This window comes from Podarcis vaucheri, assembly GCF_965113315.1.
Source record: "Podarcis vaucheri genome assembly, chromosome: 2".
NCBI classification, from domain to species: domain Eukaryota; kingdom Metazoa; phylum Chordata; class Lepidosauria; order Squamata; family Lacertidae; genus Podarcis; species Podarcis vaucheri.
In genome coordinates this window covers 38,573,163-38,598,919 of record NC_138760.1, presented here as the reverse complement: position 1 = coordinate 38,598,919, position 25,757 = coordinate 38,573,163, and the positions used below count along the sequence as shown (strand labels likewise).

Below are 25,757 nucleotides of genomic sequence, written 5' to 3'. Positions count from 1 at the left end.
ATTTCTGACCACACTGGCGGATGGGAATTGGAGTCCCAACTATATTTGGAGGGCAACAGGATTCCCATCTGTATTCTCCTGCTCCAAGGTATATCCACTATAATAGTTATTAGGGTCCTGTTGTTGTTGTTGTTGTTGTTTAGTTGTTTAGTCGTGTCCGACTCTTCGTGACCCCATGGACCAGAGCACGCCAGACACTTCTGTCTTCTACTGCCTCCCACAGTTGAGTCAAATTCATGCTGGTAGCTTCGAGAACACCAACCATCTCGTCCTCTGCCGTCCTCTTCTCCTTGTGCCCTCCATCTTTCCCAACATCAGGGTCTTTTCCAGGGAGTCCTCTCTTCTCATGAGGTGGCCAAAGTATTGGAGCCTCAGCTTCACGATCTGTCCTTCCAGGGAGCACTCAGGGCTGATTTCCTTCAGAATGGATAGGTTTGATCTTCTTGCAGTCCATGGGACTCTCAAGAGTCTCCTCCAGCACCATAATTCAAAAGCATCAATTCTTCGGCGATCAGACTTCTTTATGGTCCAGCTCTCACTTCCATACATCACTACTGGGAAAACCATAGCTTTTACTATACTATACTATACTATACTATACTATACTATACTATACTATACTATACTATACTAGGGTCCTGTAGCATGATTTAAATCTCCAGATAACAACATTTTATATCTCTGTTCTTTATTCAAATATTTATAAACCACGCTTACACAGAAAATATAACAAGGCTGTACAAAATACCACCACAACAGTAAAGCCATCAATCAAATCTGGTTGGTTAAAAAATTTCACACTCCAAAAGCATGTCTGAACAATGCAGAGTTTGCAAAGTCAATTGAAAGAAAGCAGTAATGGAACTCTGCCAAGCTTCCTTAAAAAAGAAAGGAAGTGTAAAAAATAAAAAAGGAAGAAAGTAAAAATGCATTGGGATTTTTTTAGATGTATAACAAAATGTAACAAGACAACGAAGCATAATCGTGGCACATCTCCTGATTCCTGCTGAACTTCTATTGGCAAGGAATTCCACGCTCATTCCAATAGAATGACTGACTTTCATTCCAGTAGAATGAAAGACAAGCTTAAGGGGCAATCTAAACTCCCAACCCTGCTGGCAGAGCTTGGCCAAGCAGTAGACCCCCTACTGCATCAGTAGCATCGCAGCTCACTTTGGCTGCAAAGCGGTGGCAGTAGGGGAGAATAGTCGGGCTTGAACTAGGCCAGATTGCTGCACCATTTCCAGGTCAGTGTAGGAACTGGGCCCAGATTCACCCTGAATGCACTGCATCTTGGTACTAAGACCAGCTTAGGATCCAGCAGATCCTGGGCTGGCTCAATTTTGCCCCTCCTTGCCCTTGCAATGCTCTGTTTTGGGACTTCCTGCTGTCTTCTGCCAGTGAGAAACCCACCCAGCAGATGGAAGGCTGGCTTACCCAGGAGAGCTAGGCAGCAGGACACCTCGGTGTAATCCAGCCTCCCACCAAAGCATGGTGTAATGTGCCAAAATATTTCAGTAGCCCCTAAAAATGACAGCATCAGATGCGTGCCTCGTGGTGCTTAACAGTTCCTGAAGAGTCTCTTTTTAAAGTGAGATTCCGGGGATGATTTTCCTCACCCGAGGGCTGGCTTTTTCCAACACAAGGGCTGCTGCTTCTTCCATGAAAAGCTTTCCGGCTGCCCTCTGTGCCCCGTCAGTCCTTTGGCAGGGGGATCCCTAGGGCGGTGTGTTCGGTCAGGGCCTTGGCCGCCTCTACCTGATGAGGGGTGCAGTAATCTTCAAGGAAGATGGTGGCCAAGTTTCGTAGCCTCCGGTTGGCCGAGAGGGAGAAGCGCAGCATGCATTCCACCACAGGAAGAGCTGTGATCTGTTGGCGAGACTGGGGGGTGGTCAAGTACATTAAAGTAGTGACTGCGGACATCACAGTCTCTTCATTGGTGCTGGAGAGGGAACCGACAACGGCTGCGACACCATCTGCCTCCAAGATATAGTCTTTGTTGATTTTGTCCAGGCAGAGGTTACAAAGGCCACCTAAAGTACGAGAGAATGAGATAGTAAAGACAGGGCCAGCCTTCTCATCTCCTTCACACTCACCGTTGGCAGAGGTATTCAGGCAACCAGGTTCATCTAAGTCACCCAGACTCACCCTGAACAGCTAAAAGAGGCTTCTGGGAGGCCAGAGGGACATTGCTGGAACAACTCTTGGGGGGCTGGGGCAACTGGCTAAATTTTTTTTAACTGTTCTAATTTTAGTTCCTCAGTTTTTTGTTGGGTTGGTGTTGGTTAAATGTTTAGTTGAGGTTGGTGGTAATTTTAATTTGGGTATAACTGCAAACTGTTTAGTATTGTTGTTATTGGTTTCTATTGATTTATTGGTTGGTTTGTTGCTTGTCAGCATATTTTGTTTTTTAATGTTTGGTGTGTTTTTATATATGTTGTAAGCCACCAAGAGTGGCTGGGGAAACCCAATCAGATGGGCAGGATATAAATTAATTTTATTATTAAGTCAGGGTTCCCCAAATTTGGGTCTCCAGCTGTTTTTCGGACTACAACTCCCATCATCCCTAGCTAGCACAACTAGTGGTCAGGGATGATGGGAATTGTAGTCCAAAAAAACAGCTGGAGACCCAAGTTTGGGAAACCATGATCTAAGTCTTTCCCTATGTAGCTTGCATGCTTGCCTCTGCACTGTCCTGACTTTCCCTTCTTCTTTCCCCAACATCCACAACGAAGGCAACTGGTTACTAGCGAGAGGGGAGATCTCAGTGGGAGTTATAGCCAGGCAGACACAGGTTAAAACTTCTATTATCTATTCAAATTCTGTCATGAGAGTTGTAAACATTGCACACATTGGGGGGAAAGGGGGGGTCTGCAACTTACAAAATGTGATTAAGAAGAATTTGGAATCTGCTGGCAAAGGACAAGATGCTGAAGGGAAGAGCTAGCAAGAGGCACAGGGCATTATGGGCTGGGAACAATGTAATTTATGTCTTGCAAAGTTGACTGGTGGCAATACTAGTGTATGTTTAACTATTTTCACACTCTGCCACAGGTTCCTCATTAGCTTAACACACAGTTTTTTTATGAGAGGGAAAAGAAAGAAAACAAGTGGAACAAGAACCCAGCAGGGTTACACACTAAGCTATCTGCAATAAAAGAACACCACTGGGTTCTTGTTCAACTTAAAAACTTTTTTGTTTTCTTTCTTTCTGCCCATAACAACTCCCTCTGATTGCAATTATCTACCTTGTTTTCATTCTGAAAAAGCCTTCCTGTTTTTCCCCCAACCAAAGCATTCATACTAACTCCCCACACACAACACTAGAAGGCACTGTGCGCTCCTGTAAGTGCTGCAGCCTCTGCATAAGAGAATGCTCCTTTGTTTTCAAAACTTGTCTGCTTCCTGCTCTTATTGGCTCAGCAGTGTCTCACCTGCTCCTTCAACTCCGCATGTCAGACTAAGCAGCCTTTTACAAGAAGTGGGATATCCTGCATGTTAGCAGGTCCTGGGATTCATGGGGGCCAACTGTTCTGCTCATGGCTTCGAGAAATAAAATGGAATCATTTGCTGAAATATTTGGAATGCTGAATTATTAGCATGATGATAATAAAAGTAAACAATTATTTCCACACTCTGGGGGCCGATATATTTAACCTATGGTGTTTTCTTAACAAGTGATACCGTTGTATGGGTATGGAGAACCTATGTCGCTCCAGATGTTGCTGGACAGCAACGCCCATGTTCCCTGACCATTGAGCATGCTGGCTGGGGGAGTTGGGAGACCAAAAACAACTGGAATGGCACAGTAACTGCTCTTTTCCTAAGTTTACAATGTTAGCTGGCTGCTCTGACTAAATTTCTTCTAATTGTGAAGTTTTATCTTGCTCCCACAAAGGATACAGATCTTAATAATGATGAAATTCAATATTTATATAGTGCATTGAACACTAAAATGTTTCACACACATTTTCTTAGTAATCCTGCTTTCACACACATTGTAAGAGAGGTCAACATTAAATGGGGGTTTGAGGCTGATGAGAGAGAAAGAGAGAAGTTTACTTAAGGCCACAGGCTGCAATCCAATGCTTGCTTACCCAGAAGGAAGCCCCACTGAACAGTGGGACATAGGTCTGAGCAGATGTATACAGGATTGAACAGTTAGAGATTTAATGGCTGAACCACGAGGCCTTCCCAGCTTACAATCATAACCAGTGCCATAAAGGTAAAGGTAAAAAAACCACTGCCATGTACCAAGACTGACTAACGTGACTATCCCTAAAGTGATGTGGGAGTATAATTCCAAGTGTGGGGGTTGAGAGAAGCTTTTAAAAATCGCTTTAATTCATAGTAAGCATCAAGCTTAAACCCAAGCCTTACCAAGTGCAAATTCCACAAGGGTTTCATTGTCCTCACTGAGCATATCTAGGAACAGGTCCAATACTTTCAGCTGCCGGAGATATTCATAGTTCTTGGGATCATAAGCAAAATTAGCTAGATTGGCCAACACCTGCTCCTTGGCTTCTGAAATAATATAAAACAACTCTTGAGGTAATATTTTTGTTATATAAAATTTGACACAACTTTGTTAATATATTCCGAAACGTTTACTTGAGTTTTTGTGGTTGTTTGATTTTTAGGTAATATTGCATGTCATATGCTCTAATGCAAACAAAAATATATATACAATGCAACCATGTTAAACAGTTTAAAGATGAAAATGAATAAAAACTGCGTTACCAAAGCAACAACTCTTGAGAGGAGGAAAGAAGCAACTAAGATGGGCAAGGCATACACATAGAACAGAAGCAGATAGTGGCCAATAAATTATACTCACCGGAGCTCTCAGTCACCTGGAATTCAGTGACTAGGGCCTGTAGGTATTCAAGGCGACCCAGACCAAGTAGGTCCTTGTGGTTTTGGGACATGGTGCTAGAAGAAAAGGCAGAGTTTCATTTGAAATAATATTCTGAAGGATGTACTATTACACGAGTACTGAAAGGTTCTGTGAAAGATTTCTTCTCCATTTTCAATCCCAATTTCCTTGTCTTTAATGTTTAGCCTCTTTAGACTACGTATAATTTTAAGCTAATAATGTCATACGAGCAGTGAATAAACTACAGCTTCATTCTTCAAATGGGGCAGGCTTCCTAAACACATTTTGCTTTTCGTTCAGGAAAAAGCATTTTCCATCTCCCAAATGTGGAAAATCCCACTGCCTCAAAAAAGTACTTCCACATGTCTGCAGAATCAAATCTACTTTTGACCTGAAAACAAACCATGAAGTTAAACTTTCCAGGTTAGATCTTTGCATATAACATTCTCCCTCCAAGCTTCCTACACTGCCGTATGACAAACTCTCTGTTCATATCCCTTAGTATTTTAAAACACGGATATGGTTGATATGTGCTTGTTCAGGACAACTCTTAGGTTCTCAGTGAGGCAGGAAACCATTTGACATAAAACATTTTCTAATCATGACTAGACTCCTCACCTTTGTGTACTCAGAATTACAGCAAAAAATATTGCCAATTTCTCCAAGAGCCTTTAAAAAAACACTCACTACTTCCTCTTTTAAATATTAACTAAACAAGGAACTAGAAGACACAGGGCGTACAAAAATTCAATCGATGTCCCACCAACTAGTATTCCTACTCTCTAGTTCCTCCACATAACTATGGAAAAGCTCCCAGTAAAATAAATGAGCCTGTGTGACTATAACCTACCCCTCCACCAGGGCAACACTTTGCGACTTGTGTAGATGTGTCCTTAAATCACCACTTTTCCAGTATTTACCCGTGTATGATCTAAGGTAAACGGTAAAGAACCCCTGGATGGTTAAGTCCAGTCCAAAGCGACTATGGGGTTGCGGTGCTCATCTCACTTTCAGGCCAAGGGAGTTGGTGTTTGTCCACATACAGCTTCCCAGGTCGTAGCCAGCATGACTAAACCACTTCTGGCACAATGGGACAGTGATGGAAGCCAGAGCGCATGGGAATGTAGTTTACCTTTCTGCCACAGCGGTACCTATTCATCTACTTGCACTGGTGTGCCTTTGAACTGCTAGGTTGACAGGAGCTGGGACAGAGCAATGGGAGCTCATCCCATTGCAGGGATTCGAACCACCAACCTTCTGATTGGCAAGTCTAAGCGGCTCAGTGGCTTGGACCACAGCATCACCCGTGTGTATGATCTAATGCAGTGTTTCCCAACCGGTGTTCCGCGGCACACTAGTGTGCCGTGGAACGTTGCCTTGTGTTCCGTGGGAGGGAGGCGGGCGAGTCGGGCGGCGAGAGGCGGGGCGGCGGCGAGCACACGCGGGGCGGCGAGCGAGCTCCCTCCCACATCCCATCGCCGCTCGCTACTGGGCCTACGCATGCGCGAAGTTTTCACGCATAGCCACTTCCGGGCCTGCCCCAGGAGGTGGGGTTGCGGGCATCACGCCCTTCCCCATGTGAGCGGGGGCTGGTCTCAGCCCCCGCGAGAGCAGGGGAATCCCATCCGGCCACGCCTCCTGGCCAGCCAATCGGCTGGCTGGAGGGGGCGTGGCTTGCCCTATTTAGGGCCGGAGCGGAGGGGGCTCGCCCTCTCTTCTCCGGCTAGCCCCATCGCCGCTCGCTACTGGGCCTGCACATGCGTGAAGTTTGCAGTCCTTGCAGTCCTCGGTAACCACAGCTTGCAGTCCTCGGTAACCACAGCGACCCGAGGGAGGGGAGGGAACAGGGAAGTCGAGGGTGGCGGCGAGCCGCGATGACGTCAGTGGGCCGCGCCGCCTCGCCCTGGCACGGTGTGAGAGCCCTGGCTAGTGGCGCGAGCTTTGGAATAAGTGGGATCCGCGTGCACGAGACCGAGATCGCGGGTAAGGAGCTCAGCCCTGGGCAGGAGGAAGCGGGGCCGCGCGTGCGGGCCACATCCCCACAGAGAGCGAGCCTCCCCCGGCCCACCACTCTGGGCAGGTCCACTCGCATGAGGGGGCGGCGATGGCGACGGCCGGCAGCTTGCCTGCAATGCCATCCCTCGAGCAGGCGAGGAGCCCGGAGGCTACCAGATGCGAGTCCTCTTTCCCACCCTGCTCGGGAGTCCAGAGCACTTGGTCGCATTCAGGATCTAGAGTGGGGAAGCGGGGCTTGTGTCTGGGCTGGACACATTGGGCTGCCTGTGCTGCTCGACCTGCGGGGAGAAATCAGGGTGGGAGTCACGACCGTGAGGCAGGGCTGCCAAGTGTGGCAGAAGAGGACACGGCCGTCGCACCTGTCCTTAGGTAGGAGCTTCTTCCGTGTCGACCTGCTGCCCTAAAGTCTTGGCTTTTTTCTTGGCTTTTTGGCGGTTGGCACAGAAGGAAGGCAAGGGGGAGGGGAAAAAATTGAAACTTACACTTTCGTGCGCTGACGTCACGGGGCTGTAATGGTGGTGTGCCTCGAGATTTTTTTCATGAAACAAGTGTGCCTTTGCCCAAAAAAGGTTGGGAAACACTGATCTAATGGTCCCATGAAACAACTGCCACTCCCCTCTCCTTTGGAGTGTCCTCCCCACCATGGGAAAACATGTCATATGATGGATCAGGTTTCCCATATTTATTCTGGAAGACTTTCTGATCCCTGGAAGGCTGCCCTGACCAGAACATGGCTGAAAAAGACCTAGGTTAACATATTATTGTTGCTACTAGTAGTGGTGGTAGTAGTCCTCTATACAGTGGTACCTCGGGTTAAGTACTTAATTCGTTCTGGAGGTCCGTTCTTAACCTGAAACTGTTCTTAACCTGAGGTACCACTTTAGCTAATGGGGCCTCCCGCTGCCGCCGCACCGCCGGAGCACAATTTCTGTTCTCATCCTGAAGCAAAGTTCTTAACCCGAGGTACTATTTCTGGGTTAGTGGAGTCTGTAACCTGAAGCGTCTGTAACCCGAGGTACCACTGTATTTTCTTATACTGTACTCCGTCTTTCCCCCTGATTGGGACTCCAGGCGGCTTACAGGTAAACCGAGGTCTAGGATAGGATATTGCCATAGGAATCTAACCCCGGGTATTTCCGTTCGTTTCCCCGCCCACTTCGTTACCTGCTGCCCTTGGATGGCTCCTTCCCTTGCCCGCACCGGCCTCGCTTTATCGCCCAGCCGGTTGGAGGCACAGCAAAAACTCGCTCGGAACTTCCGGACGAGACACGCCGGCACGCACGGAAAAAAACTCCAGGAACGCGCAGGAAACCGGATGTTGCGTTGAAGAACGGGCGGAAGAGTTACACTAAGGGCAGCACCCTAGCGGGGAACAAGTACCCTTTAGAGGTGGGAGGGTCCGCTCTACCGCTCCGCCGCCGAGCCCCTTCCAGCCATGGCGGGCTTCTCCGCGAAGAAACGTCTGTCCAAGCCCTTGTTGTTTGGGGGCATCTTCTGTGCCTTGGCGACCGCCTTCGTGTACAGGTGCCGTGAGAGGGCCTGGGCAGGAGTCCAAAGGGAGGAGGAGCTCAAGGAGCCTGGCAGGGGTTGGTGTTGAGGTCGGAAACAAAGTGCACAGTTCAGCTCCCTGACTTTTCAGCTTAAGGCTTTGGCCCTCGGCTCACTTTCTTGGGAGTGATCCCCGCCGAACTTTTGCATCATAAGCACACAGAGGATTGCACCGTGAAAAAGTCCGGGGCAGTCCTCTTGCAAGATCCCATTTTTGTGGACTTCACAAAGGAGGACCCCCCCCACCCCCAAAGTAGCTGTGGCGCCTTTAAAAGCTAGCGGATCTGCTGCGATACAAACTTTTGCTGGGTTGGGTTTTCCTTCGGTTAGGAAGGTTTGTGCCACATGCAATCTGTTTGGTCTCTCGAGTCTTGCAAGTCGTTGTGTTTTTGCAGAAACAGGCTTGCAAACCCATTGCAGCCCTCCTGAGGAGTAAGCCCCATTGTTCTGTGGGGCTTTCTGCTGGGTAAACGTGCATAAGACTGTCTGGAGTTTTTCCCAAGGCTCCCACCCCACGCAGATTCATAGCTCTTTATTAACTGTCAATCAGTCTAGTGGCCGTAGGAAGTTTTATTACTCTCTTTCCCAAGAACTTTTCGGTGTGTGGTCCTTTGCTAGGTAGAACTCGTCCTATGTTTTAGAACCTCCCCAACCAGACAAGGAATGGGTTGTGTGTACTAACATGCACGGTGGGTGGCAGAATAGAGCTTTGTTGAGGGACGCCTGATAAGCAAAGGTCTGGAGTTTGATTAACTCTCTTTTTGTCTCTGTTTACTGCAGACATCATTTTTTCCAAGAGGTAGAGGAGATCCGTGCCCGGGAGTATGAGTACTATGAAAAGAAACGCCTGGAGGTGCTGCAGAGGCGTCAGCAGCAACTGGCTGAGCTGGCGCAGAAGAAATCAGCCCCGTAGCTGGCCTTTTACTGCTGAGGAAAGACAGAGACCTGACTAAATGGACTAGATGACTATGCTCCCATGCCATTGGTTCTTACAGGCGTGTTTGGGCTTGGACTACTCAGTGGGGTTTGAGCAAATCATATCTTAATTAACTTGAGAGTTCTTGGGAGAGAGCATGTAATGTCCATAAGAATAAGGATTTGAGTCTGAGGGAACCTAAGATTACGTATTGGTTAAGTTAAGTTAAGATTACGTATTGGTTAAGTTACGTATTGACAGTTAAGTCCAGTCGTGAAATATATCCCTGCTTTCAGACAATATTTCAGAGATGAACAATATTCTTGCTTCCTATGCAGAAACTCCTAGGCCACTGTTCAGACAAATGAATGTCTATTTCTGGCGTGTGTCTGCTTAATCACTGAATGAAGCACAATTGTTTATTTTGAAACATGAATGAATTCCTGCAGTTGGATCATAGCTGTAAAAGTGATTGTGAACTAAAATGATGTGCTGATGCAAATATATTACCCAAATTCTTTGTAATTGTTTAGTGTGAAGTTTTGAATCAATGCTACATATAGCTATACTGTACTCAGTTCTACTGACTTCAAGGTAGCTTACTTCTAGGTAACTGGGTATAAATTTGCAGCCTAAGCAGTCCACTGAGACAGACAGTAATTTCTTAGTGCCCTGCAAGGTTGGTGGGATTTGAGAACTGCTGTCCTCAAATTTCCATTTCAAAAGCTTGGACATTAAATTGTAGGAACAATTGTGTCTCCCTGCAAGCACCTGTAATGATTGCAGCCCCTGTCTTCCCAGTACAAGTTAACGGAGCAACAGTCCCTTACCTTGGTTGATTTGCTTGTGTGGAACAAGGAAGAGAATTTGAGCCAGTCAGCCCAGTCCAAAGAGTGTCACCCTTGATGTTCCTTTTAATTATCTAAGAATCTCACCTGTTTGCTTGTAGGCTGACAAAATTTAAGATGTGAAGTACTCAAGAGGCAGTGGGGGATATGATAATAAGTTTTTCGGGGAATCTGTATAATAATGAAATGTTCTGCCATTATCAAGAGTATTAAAATAAAGTTCACAATCTTCCCCTCCACTCTAGGCACTGCATGTATATATTTTATATTTAGGGGAGATGGTTTACAGTGACACAGAATCAGTTTGAGAAATTGATCTTGGAGCTGCAAAAACAGTATGTGGTTGGGGGGGGGGGTATTTCTTAAGCCACGAGACCCAGGAATGGGATCTTAAGCCACAAGACCCAGGAATGAGATCCTTCCTGCGGGAAAGTGTGAAGGATGAGGTAAGGAATTAAGTCACATGAACCAGAGAGGGAACAGTGGTCCAGTTATGAAGAGGGTGAACAGCCATCTCTTTTCTGGAAGGTGAACAAAGAAGCCATGAGCGGGAGTGGGTAACCTTTGACTTTCCCTTTTTTTTTAAAAAAAGATATTTATTAAAGTTTTTAAAATATAACAATGAAAATGAAAAAAACAAAACAAAATACAAAATACAACATAAAAACAATTAAAAACAGTTTTCCATAACATATCTTCCTTACAATTATTTCCCCAGACCTCCTCATACCTCCCTTTTTTTTATTCCACTTCAATTTGTTAGTTCAGCAAATCCTTACTGTCAGAGCTGCCACCAGGTCCCAGCTCACACAGGACCACGCTAGCCAACGTTCACTTTATAAGAGTCTTTATTGAGTTACAAGTTTCATGTCCGAACTGCAGCGTGCAGCTCTACACCTTCCATTCTAGGTCGCCGAAGTCTCGTCTGACTCTCCGCCCCCTGTGCACCAGCTTAATACCCTAGCCTTGCTCCACCTCCTACGCCTCTCCCTGCGTCTCTGGGTCCCACTGCTCCTCCTAGTCTCCTCCCTCCTAGACTCCTCCGACGCTGAAGACCCCCCACTTCCTTCCTCCTCCTTTCGGCGGGCTTTGGGACCCGGCTCCCTCTCCGGGCTGCTTGCTGCGCCAGCTTCCTCTGCATTTGAACTTGGCGCGCGCGCCCAACTCCCTGCCTTCCTCTTAACCGTTGCCTCGCTCTCTGAGGAGGGCGTGACCACCCCTGACTCGTGCCCTCCCTCCTGCTGACAGCCTCCGGAACCCGATGCCTGGCTACCTTCCTCCCTGCTGCTCTCAGTCTTGAGCGTGGGTCCCGACTTCCAGCTGCTGCCGCTCTCAGTTATGAGCGTGGGTCCCGACTTCCAGCTGCTGCTCTCTGAATCTCCTCTGTTCCCTTCCTCCTGGGGTGTCCCCCCGGATCCCCCCCTTGCTCTGCTCACTGGGGCTCCCTTTTGGGAGTCCTCTGACTCACTGCTTAGGCTTGGAGATCTCGGGTCGTCATCATCACTCATTCTCCCTTCGGATTCCTCCCCCTCGCTCTCTGTTTCCTTCCTTCTCTGCGTCTCTGCTCCTGAACCCCTGACATCCATCCCCCCCTCGAAGCCCCCCCTTCCCCCCTCCCCGCTTTCAGGTGTGGGTGCTGGGTGCTCCATCATCATGGGAGGGAATGCCGGATACAGTTCGCTCCCCGTGGTTGGCCGCCAACTGAAGACCTCCGATTCTTCCTCCTCGCGGTCGTCGACGTTGACCTGTTCCGCTTCCATCTCTGTACCGCCGTGCTCGAACCCAAGGTCCTCCCCGAACACGTCTGTGTCAGTCTCTGCGTCGGTCGCTCGACCTGGCATCTCCAGCCACTTCCGGCGCCATTGCTCCTCTGGTCGATCGTCCCACCAATACGAGGTGTCTGACGCCGAACCCGCCGGTGATCCTTCTGGGGAACGGGTGCTCAGTGCGGGTTCCCCGTCCGAGTCGAATCCATGGAACGTGCTGGAAGAAAGTGTGGGCGTGAACAGCCAGTCGTCGAAGAAGCTCGCTGGCATGGGTCTGTGTGGGAAAAGGGCATGAAACTCGTCCTTGAGCAGGGGTTCCTCCAAAGCGTAGTCTGGCACCCAGCTATTGGCGCTGGCCCGGGTGCCCTCTCTGGCTAGGAGGTATTCGACTCCCTCTTCCCCCCATCTGGAGTCCAAAATCTCCGTGACCTCGTTGATGGGGTCCTGCTGCGCCACCCCCCGCGTCTCCGTCCGCTTCCGGAACGGACTCGGTGCCGTCCCGGGCTCCTGGAATCTGTGAGGTGCCTTGTAGGGAGTGAGCACCGACCTGTGGAACACCGGATGCATTCTGGAACCCTCCGGCAGCGCCAGCCGGAAAGCTACCGGGTTGATCTGTGCTTCGACTTGGTACGGACCAATTTGCTTGTGCCCCAACTTCTTCTTGGCTAGTGACCTGGTCGGCACTGCGTGGGCTGCCAACCAGACCCAGTCTCCTACGTGGATCTCTTCGCCAACCCGCCTGTGCTTGTCAGCTTGCACCTTGTAGGCGTGCTTAGCTAGCTCCAGCTGCCGTCTGAGTTGATCGTGGACCGCCTGCAACTCTGACGCGAACGCGTCCGCCGTCTGTGGTTCTCCTTCCCCCACTCTCTCCAGTCCCGGGAAGGTTCTGGGATTCCTCCCATTGTTGGCGAAGAACGGCGTCACCCCTGTGGACACGTGCTTCGTGTTGTTGTAAGCGAACTCGGCGAGCGGCAGGTAATCCACCCACGTCGCAGGCTGTTGATTGGCATAGCATCTCAGGTACTGCTGCATGATGGCATTGACCCTCTCTGCTTGCCCGTTGGTCTGCGGGTGTCTTGCCGATGCCAGATTGACCTTGACATGTAGAAAACCCATCAGCTTCTGCCAGAAATTCGAGATGAACTGGCGTCCGCGGTCGGACAGTATAGACCGCGGCAGACCATGCACTTTGAACACGTGATCTATGAACAGTTTGGCGGTTTGTTCCGCCGTGGCCACCTTCGCACACGGAATGAAATGTGCCATCTTGGTGAACAAGTCCACCACCACTAGTACAGCTGTCTTGCCCCTCGAGCTGGGTAAATCCGTGACAAAGTCTAGGGCCACCCTCTCCCACGGTTCAAACGGCGTTTGCAGCGGTTCTAACAGTCCCGCCGGCGGTCTGTGTACCGGCTTGGCCCTCTGGCAGGTGTCGCACCTCGCGACGTAGTCCGCGACCTCCCCTCTCAGCCTGGGCCACCAGAAGTCTCTCGCGACTAATTCCACCGTTTTTTCTGTGCCAAAGTGACCGGCCGTGGGTGCGTCGTGCAACTGTTGCAGTACCTTGGCTCGAAGTTCGTCTCCAGGCACATAGACGGCCCCTTTATGTAGGAGCAAGCCGTCCCGCACCTGGAACTCGTCTGTGTTAGCCGTGCCTCTGTGCACTTCTGCCATCTTCTCTTGCGCGAATGAGTCGTCCCGCAACGCACGCCGCACCGCATCCAGGTCTACCGTAGCTGAGGCACACGCCCACGCCGTCGGTGCGAAGATGTGCATGGCCGCCGCTGGCGTCACCTCTTCTAGGTATTGCGGTTTCCGGGACAGTGCATCCGCCATGATGTTGGTGTCTCCTGGGACGTACTCTATTCGGAAATCGAAGTCCGCAAAGAACTCTGCCCAACGTATCTGCCTCTGGTTCAGGAACTGCGCCGTGCGCCAGTGCTCCAGATTCTTGTGGTCCGTGCAAACCTGCACTGTATGCTTGGCGCCGATCAGGAAATGCCTCCACGCCTTGAACGCTGCATGAATGGCCAGCAACTCCCTGTCCCAGATGGTGTAGTTCTGCTCCGACTTGCTGAGCTTCCTGGAGTAGAACGCTCCCGGCCTCCAGACCCCCTGCGGGTCTCGCTGCAGCAGGACGGCTCCCACGGCTCTGTCTGACGCATCTGTCTCTACCCTCAACGGTTTACTGGGGTCGATATGCAGCAGTTGCTTTTCCGACGCGAAGAGACGCTTGAGCGCTTGAAAGGACTGCTCCGCCTGCTCCGTCCAGATGAATTTCTTTTTCTTGGAGCTGAGCGTGTCCGTAATGGCCGCCGTCTGCATCGCGAACCCCTTGATAAATTTGCGATAGAAGTTGGCAAAGCCGACAAACCGCTGTACCTCCTTCCGGTTTCGCGGGCTCTTCCAATCCAACACCGCGCGAACCTTGGTGCTGTCCATGGCTAGTCCCTTGTCCGACAACTTGTATCCCAGGAAATCCACCTCCGTCGTGTCGAACTGGCACTTCTCTAGCTTGGCGTACAGTCTATGTTGTTGCAACCTCCTCAGCACCTCCCTCACGTCTTGGTCGTGAGCTTGCTGCGATTCAGAGAATATCAGGATGTCATCCAGGAAGCAGACGCACTTCTTGTAGAGGAGCCCCGCCAATACGTGATGCATGAAAGCTTGAAAACAGTGAGAGCCATTTTGTAATCCAAAGGGCATAACTCTGTACTCGTAGGTGCCCAGGGGCGTGAACATGGCCGTTTTCCACTCATCGCCCTCCCGTATGCGGATGAGATTGTACGCCCCTCGTAGGTCCAACTTGGTGAACACGCGTCCCTTGCGCACCGTCGCGAGGAGGTCGTCAATCCTGGGCATGGGGTAATCAGACGGCTTGGTCATCTGGTTCAAGAGGCGGTAGTCCACAACGAGTCTTTTTTGGGGCGTGTCTTTCTTTTTCACGAAGAAAACGGGACTGCCCCCCACTGCCTTGGACTCTCTGATGAAGCCACGCTCCAGATTATGATCAATGAACTGTTTGAGTTCCTGCATTTCGTCCTCAGACATGGAGTATAGCCTCCCCTTAGGCAGCGTCGCCCCTGGCAGGAGGTCAATCTTGCAGTCATATGGCCGGTGAGGGGGTAGCTTGTCCGCCTCCTTCTCGCAGAAGACCTCCAAAAAGTCCGCGTATTTGTGGGGAACTGTGTGCAGCGTCCCCAACTGTAGTTGCGATTCTTCCTCTTCCCCCTCCCTTCTGGGTATAATGCAGTGTTCAGCGCAATAAGAAGAACCGAAGATCAGCTGTCTCTGGTACCACGCCAGTGTCGGACTGTGCCTGTCCAGCCAGCTCATGCCCAAGACGATGGGAGTGTCCGACAACTGAGTGACATTAAAGCTGATGACTTCTCTGTGGTTACCTAATCGCATCACCATTGGCGGCGTTTGCTGCACCACTTGCCCCCCTAGTAACTCTCTCCCATCCACCGTGACGACTTGCAGGGGCAGAGTGGCAGGCAGTAGCTGTATAGCGTGTCGCTTCACAAAATCCTGCGCCATAAAATCTGCATTACTCCCAGAGTCCACAGTGATCGGGACGTCTATTGTGAGTCCATTGGGCAGCTGGAGCGATGCGGTCAGTTGCACGACCGGTTTGGGCGGGAGGGGGTCTGTGGGTTGCAAGATCTCTGGGGACTGCTTCACTGATACGTCTGGCTGGGCCCCAGTACTTCCGTCTCCAGCCAGACATCGTCGTTTCCCTGCAGAGGTTCTTTGTGCTGTGTAGCTGTCTCCACTTTAGCAGCGGCTGCAGTGTGCTTCAGGCTCCTCTGGGGACACTCTTTCGCCAAGTGTTGCGGACTTTCGCAGATGTAGCACTTCCGGGTCCCTCTAGGAGTCTTAGATTTGCCTGCTCCTGGTGCTAGGGCTCTGGTTGCTGACTGAGCCCTGGCACCTCCCACCTCCATAGGTTCTGCTCCCCCTCCTGGCGGAGGCGTGGATTGCGCACGCTCTGCTTCTCTGGGAACGAAGGAAAAACTTCTCGCTGCTTCGCGCCCACTACGCCCCTCCTCCCTGGCCCATGGGCGTTCTTCTAGCCGCACTCCCGCAGATAGCGCCCTCTGGACCACCTCCTGCGTGCTCTTGGGTCTCTCCCCTCTCGCAATTTCGTCCTTAACTGGGTTGCTGAGACCCTCCCAGAAGAGATCTCTTACTGGAGGCGAATCTCGGTCCCATTCTAAAGCGCTGACGAGTGCGAAAAAGCGTGCGTGGTACTGTCGTACCGTGGCCCTGCCTTGTTTAAGTCCATGTATCTCCCGTCGCGCAAGATCCACATCTATGCTAGAATAAAAGCATGCATCCATCGCTTTGATGAAGGCATCCGCACTTTGAAGCGCTGGATCCTTATCCCTCCACAAATTGCGCAGCCAAGCTTTAGCATCTCCATGCAAATGGGATAGGATAAACCCCACCTTCTCTTCCTCATCTCTAAAGTCCTTTGCCAGCAGTTGCAGTGCACACAGTACATCTGCTTGAAAATTGGGGTACTGTTGCAGGTTCCCATCAAAATGCTGCACAAGACCGCCTGATCTCCTTGCCAACCCAACTCCCTCCGGCTTGGGTCCCGTTTGTACCTGCTTGGCAAACGCTTCAAACCTGGCTTGGAGATCTCTGTAGGCGAGCGCTGCTTCCTCCTCCCTCTTTCGGGATGCTAATATCTCTGTGTTTAATTGTGTCACTGCCTCTTGCAGATTTGCGATTTGCTGTTCAGCCGTCATGCCTGCCGATTTTGTGAGCTTGAGTCCAGGCACCCCTCTTCACCCCTCGCTGCGCCTTCTCCCGCTGCGGTGTTTCAGGCGCCTGGAACTTCTTTGTAGGGGGGACGAGACTTACTGTCAGAGCTGCCACCAGGTCCCAGCTCACACAGGACCACGCTAGCCAACGTTCACTTTATAAGAGTCTTTATTGAGTTACAAGTTTCATGTCCGAACTGCAGCGTGCAGCTCTACACCTTCCATTCTAGGTCGCCGAAGTCTCGTCTGACTCTCCGCCCCCTGTGCACCAGCTTAATACCCTAGCCTTGCTCCACCTCCTACGCCTCTCCCTGCGTCTCTGGGTCCCACTGCTCCTCCTAGTCTCCTCCCTCCTAGACTCCTCCGACGCTGAAGACCCCCCACTTCCTTCCTCCTCCTTTCGGCGGGCTTTGGGACCCAGCTCCCTCTCCGGGCTGCTTGCTGCGCCAGCTTCCTCTGCATTTGAACTTGGCGCGCGCGCCCAACTCCCTGCCTTCCTCTTAACCGTTGCCTCGCTCTCTGAGGAGGGCGTGACCACCCCTGACTCGTGCCCTCCCTCCTGCTGACAGCCTCCGGAACCCGATGCCTGGCTACCTTCCTCCCTGCTGCTCTCAGTCTTGAGCGTGGGTCCCGACTTCCAGCTGCTGCCGCTCTCAGTTATGAGCGTGGGTCCCGACTTCCAGCTGCTGCTCTCTGAATCTCCTCTGTTCCCTTCCTCCTGGGGTGTCCCCCCGGATCCCCCCCTTGCTCTGCTCACTGGGGCTCCCTTTTGGGAGTCCTCTGACTCACTGCTTAGGCTTGGAGATCTCGGGTCGTCATCATCACTCATTCTCCCTTCGGATTCCTCCCCCTCGCTCTCTGTTTCCTTCCTTCTCTGCGTCTCTGCTCCTGAACCCCTGACACTTACCATTAAGCTTTTACCCATTTATAAACCTTTTTTCCCCGTATCTCCTAAAGCATTACAGCTGGAAACCCCTTAATTTCTTTCCAACATCCTTCTAACATTCATTAATTTTACAATATTTCTGTAAATAGTCTTTAAATTTCTTCCAGTCTTCTTTCACCAACTCTTCTCCCTGGTCTCGGATTCTGCCAGTCATTTCTGCCAATTCCATGTAGTCGATCACCTTCATCTGCCATTCTTCCAGAGTGGGTAAATCTTGTGTCTTCCAATACTTTGCAATGAGTATCCTTGCTGCTGTTGTAGCATACATAAAAAAAGTTCTGTCCTTCTTTGGCACCAACTGGCCGACAATGCCCAGGAGAAAGGCGTCTGGTTTCTTCAAGAAGGTATATTTAAATACCTTTTTCAGTTCATTATATATCATTTCCCAGAAAGCCTTAATCGTAACCTTTGACTTTCCAGGTGTTGCTGAACTACAACTCCTTGTCAGCTCAAGCAAGCATGGCCAAGGATCAGCAACATCTGAAGAGCCAAAAGTTCCCCACACCTGAGCAAGAGGCTATGGTCACTAGAATCTAAGCCAGCCTTTCTTAACCTTGAGTCCCCAAATATTTGACCACAACTATCATTCCTAGACAGCATGGCCAGTGTTCAGGGATGATGGAATTGTAGAACTGAAGGTACCACCAGTGTCTATAGTCCAGCCTCTTGCAGTGCAGGAATATTTTGCCCCATGTGGGACTCAAACCCACGACCCTGAGATTAAAAGATATAATAATATAATAATTTATTATTTCTACCCCACCCCTCTGGCTGGGTTTCATGCTCTACCTCCTGAGCTATCTAGCAGTGAAGTTGCAGTTCAAGAACACTTGGAGACCCGAGGCTGAGAAAGGCCTGCCTAAGCACTTAGCCCTGCTCGGCATAGTTCATAGCTTCTCTGAGTTCTTCAAGCCCCTTCGCCACAGCAAGGCCGTGATCCATGAAGGATCTTGTCAACAAAGGTCCGTATAGTAAAAGCTATGTTTTTCCCAGTAGCGATGTATGGAAGTGAATGCTGGACCATAAAGGCGGCTGATCGCCGAAGAATTGATGCTTTTCAATTATGGTGCTGGAGGAGACTCTTGAGAGTCCCATAGACTGCAAGAAGATCAAACCTATCCATTCTTAGGGAAATCAGCCCTGAGTGCTCACTGGAAGGACAGATCCTGAAGCTGAGGCTCCAATACTTTGGCCACCTCATGAGAAGAGAAGACTCCCTGGAAAAGACCCTGATTTTGGGAAAGATGGAGGGCACAAGGAGAAGGGTACGACAGAGGACGAGATGGTTGGACAGTGTATTCGAAGCTACCAGCATGAGTCTGACCAAACTGCGGGAGGCAGTGGAAGACAGGAGGGCCTGGCGTGCTCTGGTCCATGGGGTCACGAAGAGTCGGACATGACTAAACGACTAAACAACAACAACAACAAAGCACTTAGCCAGGAGTAGGTTCCTGTTGAGTAGGTTCCTACTTGTGACCTACTAATTGGTAGCGTGGTGGGGTGGAACAGGAAATGGGCATATTTTGGAGAGCTTCTTAGAAGAGGCGGGAGGCGGGAGGAGTCTTTTGTACTGCTCTCAGAGCAAGTTGGGTGAGGAATAGGTGTTTGTGAATTCCGGTTTCTTGGGCAACTAGTTGTAGACGAGGAAGAAAGTCCTCCTATGGGTGTGTTTCAGAGCAACCCCACCTTTTATGCACAGGGGTGACACATAAGGTTCCTTTTTATTTTAACATCAGTGAAACTTTTAATATTTCTTAAGAAGTAATGGAACTTTAATTTAGAAACACAGGCAGCTGCCTTACAGAGGCAACCCATTGATCCATTAGCACAGTATCATCTACACTGACATAATCCCTAGGTAGTTTAACAATTGATATTTTTCTGTCTTGTTTCTATGCTATTTGAGAAACATGTCTTCTCTAGAAAATAGTCTGCCTATAATGCTTTTTTGGGGGGTGGGGAGGGGAATAGTAAGCATGAAAGAAGGTCATGGAGAATGGGAGTGTCTTTTTATTGGCTGGTTTCTCCAGATTAGCTAGCTTTCAATGTTGTATAATAAAACTAGCTGTGTTTGTGTTCCCTGGCTTCTGAATTTAATTAAAACTTAATTCCTCTGACTTCCTACCCAGAAAGTCTTGAAGAAGCCAGTTCTGTTCCATGACTTAGTGACTTGCCTTTCACAATGCAACAGGGATAAATCTAAGGAAAGAAATCTTTGTGACTTATTACCTTTGCCAGACATTTTATTTAAAACCTCAGATGTCCAGCACTATACTTGTGCTCCTGCAATAGAGAAATTACTGGTTTTAAACAATCTGTAGGAGCATAGCTGTTGTACTGTAATTTGTCGCTTAGGGGGGAAAAATCAATCATGTTGAGAGCCAAAGATATGTGGTGGTAGTAGTGATGCAGGGGGGAAGAATATAATGTGAGGTGGAAGGGGAACGTCGTAAGTGAATTTGAAACCACAATACCCCCCACCATTAACCAACCAGTACAGTATTTTAATGTTACTTTCAGTGCAATCCTAGGCATGCCTACCCAGAAGTAAATTCCATTGAACTCAGTGTTTCTTACTTCCAGGTTAAGTGCATAAAGGGCTGCAGTCTCAAGTTATTAAATACTAAATTGCTGTGTTTCCACCAATTTTGTTATGCAGCCAGGAATGTTAATACTCCTCTTGCCAACTAGGAAACTCATGCAGCCGTTGCCAACAGGAGCAAAATGACAGCTGTAATTGACAAGAAGGAAACGTATAGAGCTCCTCTAGAATCAACATTGAATTTAGTTCAAGAGGCTCCAGAAACAGTCCTACCCTTGTTCCTCCTCCACCAACATTACGGCTACCAACATCAGTTGCTATGTGAAAGCTTATTAACAGTTTCCCCTTAATCCAGAGGAAAATGATATGGAGAAATTACAGGGAATCTAAAATAGTAAGTTTAAATTTTTTATTGAGAGTTCATGAACAAAAAAATGCCTTAAACAAAACAGGTCTTACTACCTAGCTTCTTTATTCAGACATGGATAGAAAAAGCTAATATTTGGTCCCTTCTTAAATGGTGTATTCTGAAAGAAGAAAAAGCATTCCACAATTCCTGAAGGAAGCACAAAAGTCGGTGTGCATTACAATTCAAAGTCCTTAAGTCTGCCTATTTGCTGTAATGTTTTCAGCTTTACAAAAGTTACCAAGTGCATTTGGATCAATACATTATTATTTTTTTTAAAGAAGACTACACGTATATATCCAAGCAATAATGCAGCAATCTTGTTCAAGAGCATATTGTAACAAACTGGCCACAGTCCTGAGATCAAGAAATTGCAAAGAAATCGCTTTACAACAGTGGCCTAAATTGATGCCAATCTTCTAGTCCAACTGTCAACTTCTTTAGGACTGGGATGGGGAAGCTGTAGTCCTCCAGAGATTGTTGGACAACTATTAACACCCATCTTCCCTGATCTTTGACTATGCCATTGGGACAAGTGGGACTTTGCATCCAACAGCACCTGAAAGGCCACAGATCTGCCTTCTCTGATTGTGGTCTTAATAAAAAGTGCTTCATTCAGTGTATGTTACTTAAACACCACTGCAGCATTGGGGGGTGGGAGTGGAATTAAATGATACTGAGCAATTTGCACCCAATTAATGATATTTTTTTATTTGAGGAAACTCCCCCCCCCCCATGTTGGATACGTTGGAGATCTAGCTGCCTATATTCTATTTCTGAACCTGTTTTCACCAGTGTAGAGAGGAGTAGGATTGAGAATATGCTGTCTGTCTGTCTGTCTGTCTCTCTCTGTGTGTGTGTGTGTGTGTTTTCCTTACAGTGCTTTTTAAGGAGCCCAGTCTATCTAGAGATGCTTAGTGAAAGCTGCTAACCCACAAGGGATAAATTGGGCTAAACGAAACACACACCTAGGGAAGAGACCAAGAGGATTATGCAAAGGTCCATCTAGTTTTACAACATCAGCCAGCCAGATGACTTTGAGACATTTAAAAGTAGGACATAAAGGCAGGAACTCTCCACTACTGGGATGTATCCTACCTGTAGACTAAGGGCACTTCCAAACAATCTATTTATTGAGCATTTATCCCAGCTTGTTTGCTGGAAGATTAGATGACACTGGCGACTTAATGAGCATACCTTCTGGCTTGTTTGCTCGGATTTCCCAGTGCGTTTTATTTTCCTTATCATGAAATGACCCATCTTTGGAGGAAGCAGTTCTGTAGTGCAAGACTGCCCAGTCAGCTATAATTGCGCAACCTGAAATTGCAAGTATGTGGTTGAATCCCATCTGAAAACAGCAACAGTCTGGAAGTGTCCTAGGAAGCCCCACTTCAATCTTAGCAGTATCCTTTGTGAATTTGTCTGACACACCTTTAAAAAACCACCTAAGCTAGCAGCTGAAACTTGCACCAGATTGGCTTGTAAAACACATTTTTGCACGTCCCATGTCAGTCCTGAACATGGTATGGATATGCACACTCTATTTTTAAATACTTCTCTTCTACGTTATACCTGGTATATTTGGTCAGGAATATTTATTTAAAACTAGTGTGAAAGGCTGCCATGTACGATAATGCCCAAAATCCAATTAAAACATAGAGGTTTGGCTTTCTATAGAACAGGAGTATTCAGAACTATGTTTGTGTGCATGTCAGCTGAAAGAGTGGCGAAAGCTGTACTGGGATGCAGTCTCAAAAATGATAGAATGATCTCGATACGAATCCAAGGCAGACCTTTTAACATCACAGTAATCCAAGTTTATGCACCAACTACTGGTGCTGAAGAAACTGAAATTGACCAGTTCTATGAAGACTTACAAAACCTTATCGAAGTGACACCAAAGAAGGATGTTCTGCTCATTATAGGGGATTGGAATGCTAAAGTAGGGAATCAAGAGATAAAAGGAACAACTGGCAAGTTTGGCCTTGGAGATCAAAACGAAGCAGGGCAAAGGCTAATAGAGTTCTGTCAAGAGAACAAGCTGGTCATCACAAACACGCTTTTCCAACAACACAAGAGACGACTCTACACATGGACATCCCCAGATGGGCAACATCGAAATCAGATTGATTATATTCTCTGCAGCCAAAGATGGAGAAGCTCTATACAGTCAGCAAAAACAAGACCTGGAGCTGACTGTGGCTCAGATCATCAGCTCCTTATAGCAAAATTCAAGCTTAAACTGAAGAAAGTAGGAAAAACCACTGGACAGGTAAGATACAATCTAAACCAAATCCCTTATGAATACACAGTGGAAGTGAGGAACAGGTTTAAGGATTTAGATTTGCTGGACAGAGTGCCTGAAGAACTATGGATGGAGGCTCGCAACATTATACAGGAGGCAGCAACTAAAACCATCCCAATGAAAAAGAAATGCAAGAAAGCAAAGTGGCTGTCCAACGAGGCCTTACAAATAGCGGGGGAGAGAAGGCAAGCAAAATGCGAGGGAGATAGTGAAAGATACAGGAAATTGAATGCAGATTTCCAAAGAACAGCAAGGAGAGACAAGAAGGCCTCATAGGCGCCGACTCCATGGGGCTTGAGGGGGCTTGAGCCCCCTCAAAAAAATTTTTGGGGGGGCTCAGCCCCCCCAATAATCTCGGGCGCCGCCGCCGTCCCCTGCCTCCTCCCCACCTGCTCCCTCGCCAGCCAGCCAGCCGCGCGTCCTAGCCGGAGAGCCCCGGCCGTCCCCCGCGAGATTAGGGAATCCCCGGGGGCGGGGGCTCCTGCCTCTAGCCCCAGGTTTCCCGCATATCAGCTGTTCCGGAGCTGATAAATAGGCAGCAGCACGCTCTCCCCTATTTGCTCACGAGGGGGCGGCGCCACTTTATTTGCATATTCATGAGCTTATTTGCATATTCATGAGCTTATTTGCATTTCACGAGCTTTCCCGGGCCCCCCCAATATTTTTTATAAGTCCGCGTCCCTGGAAGGCCTTCTTAAACGAGCAATGCAAAGAAATAGAGGAAAGCAACAGAACGGGAAGAACCAGAGATCTGTTCAAGAAAATCGGAAATATGAAAGGAACATTTCGTACAAAGATTACCATAATAAAGGACAAAAGTGGTAAAGATCTAACTGAAGCAGAAGACATCAAGAAGAGGTGGCAAGAATACACAGAGGAATTATACCAGAAAGATATGGATGTCTCGTACACCCCAGGTAGTGTGGTTGCTGACCTTGAGCCAGACATCCTGGAGAGTGAAGTCAAATGGGCCTTAGAAAGCACTGCAAATAACAAGGCCAGTGGAAGTGATGGTATTCCAGCTGAACTGTTTAAAATTTTAAAAGATGATGCTGTTAAGGTGCTACACTCAATATGCCAGCAAGTTTGGAAAACTCAGCAGTGGCCAGAGGATTGGAGAAGATCAGTCTACATTCCAATCCCAAAGAAAGGCAGTGCCAAAGAATGCTCCAACTACCGCACAATTTCACTCATTTCACATGCTAGCAAGGTGATGCTTAAAATTCTACAAGGAAGGCTCAAGCAGTATGTGGACCGAGAACTCCCAGAAGTGCAAGCTGGATTTAGAAGAGGCAGAGGAACCAGAGACCAAATTGCAAACATGCGCTGGATTATGGAGAAAGCTAGAGAGTTCCAGAAAGACATCTACTTCTGCTTCATTGACTATGCAAAAGCCTTTGACTGTGTTGACCACAGCAAACTATGGCAAGTTCTTAAAGAAATGGGAGTGCCTGATCACCTCATCTGTCTCCTGCGAAATCTCTATGTGGGACAAGAAGCTACAGTTAGAACTGGATATGGAACAACTGATTGGTTCCAAATTGGGAAAGGAGTACGGCAAGGCTGTATATTGTCTCCCTGCTTATTTAACTTATATGCAGAATTCATCATGCGAAAGGCTGGGCTGGATGAATCCCAAGCCGGAATTAAGATTGCCGGAAGAAATATCAACAACCTCAGATATGCAGATGACACAACCTTGATGGCAGAAAGTGAAGAGGAATTAAAGAACCTTTTAATGAGGGTGAAAGAGGAGAGCGCAAAATATGGTCTGAAGCTCAACATCAAAAAAACGAAGATCATGGCCACTGGGCCCATCACCTCCTGGCAAATAGATGGGGAAGAAATGGAGGCAGTGAGAGACTTTACTTTCTTGGGCTCCATGATCAGTGCAGATGGTGACAGCAGTCACGAAATTAAAAGACGCCTGCTCCTTGGGAGAAAGGCGATGGCAAACCTAGACAACATCTTAAAAAGCAGAGACATCACCTTGCCAACAAAGGTCCGTATAGTAAAAGCCATGGTTTTCCCAGTAGTGATGTATGGAAGTGAGAGCTGGACCATAAAGAAGGCTGATCGCCGAAGAATTGATGCTTTTGAATTATGGTGCTGGAGGAGACTCTTGAGAGTCCCATGGACTGCAAGAAGATCAAACCTCTCCATTCTGAAGGAAATCAGCCCTGAGTGCTCACTGGAAGGACAGATCGTGAAGCTGAGGCTCCAATACTTTGGCCACCTCATGAGAAGAGAGGACTCCCTGGAAAAGACCCTGATGTTGGGAAAGATGGAGGGCACAAGGAGAAGGGGACGACAGAGAATGAGATGGTTGGATGGTGTTCTTGAAGCTACTAGCATGAGTTTGATCAAACTGCGGGAGGCAGTGGAGGACAGAAGTGCCTGGCGTGCTCTGGTCCATGGGGTCACGAAGAGTCGGACACGACTAAACGACTAAACAACAACAACATATGCTTGTCAGACACGGCAAATCCTTTCACCCTACAAAAGACCAGAATCACAACCTAACCCCTAAGGTTGTGTTTTATATCTAGCCACCTGGAATCAGTGGGGCACTGTGGCTTCCTAGCTAGTTTGTGCACAAGCACCATGCAGAGCCCATCTGCAAGGACTCAAATACACCTCCACCTTGCTCCTTTGCCCTAAATCAGCAGAGGAAATTGAAGACTGTCAGCTTTTTAAACTCCTCTAGTGGCTTCTATGCATGTCTGCCTTCCGCATGATGCTTCTGGACTGCAACTCCCATCTGGCCTTGCCAGCGTGGTCAATGGTCAGGGATGGTGGGGGCTGTAGTCCAAGAA

The 25,757-nt window shown here is 48.5% G+C and overlaps 1 protein-coding gene and 2 long non-coding RNA genes across 3 annotated transcripts; 1 reads left to right on the top strand and 2 right to left on the bottom strand.

Annotated features, from left to right (window-relative positions):
• Nucleotides 1-671: 671 nt before the first annotated feature.
• Nucleotides 672-8,182, bottom strand: ARMC7 (armadillo repeat containing 7). The gene is made up of 4 exons (XM_082210993.1): nt 8,057-8,182; nt 4,838-4,932; nt 4,381-4,524; nt 672-2,033 (listed from the first exon to the last, which is right to left on the bottom strand). Exons 2-4 carry the CDS (start codon nt 4,926-4,928, stop codon nt 1,696-1,698), a joined length of 573 nt encoding a protein of 190 aa, XP_082067119.1. The 5' UTR covers nt 4,929-4,932; nt 8,057-8,182; the 3' UTR covers nt 672-1,695.
• Nucleotides 8,183-8,266: 84 nt separating this feature from the next.
• LOC309525622 lies at nt 8,267-9,881 on the top strand. Its single transcript, XR_014216462.1, has 2 exons — nt 8,267-8,416; nt 9,221-9,881. It is a non-coding gene; the product is annotated as an uncharacterized lncRNA (long non-coding RNA).
• Nucleotides 9,268-18,695, bottom strand: LOC309525623. Its single transcript, XR_014216463.1, has 2 exons — nt 18,095-18,695; nt 9,268-10,766 (listed from the first exon to the last, which is right to left on the bottom strand). It is a non-coding gene; the product is annotated as an uncharacterized lncRNA (long non-coding RNA).
• Nucleotides 18,696-25,757: the final 7,062 nt, after the last annotated feature.

Coding starts and splice junctions, on each gene's coding strand:
- ARMC7 (XM_082210993.1), bottom strand. CDS start 4,928: ATGTCCCAAAACCACAAGGACCTACTTGGTCTGGGTCGCCTTGAATAC. Junction 4,525..4,837: donor CCAGGTGACTGAGAGCTCCG/GTGAGTATAATT, acceptor ATATTATTTCAG/AAGCCAAGGAGCAGGTGTTG. Junction 2,034..4,380: donor CCTTGTGGAATTTGCACTTG/GTAAGGCTTGGG, acceptor CTCGTACTTTAG/GTGGCCTTTGTAACCTCTGC.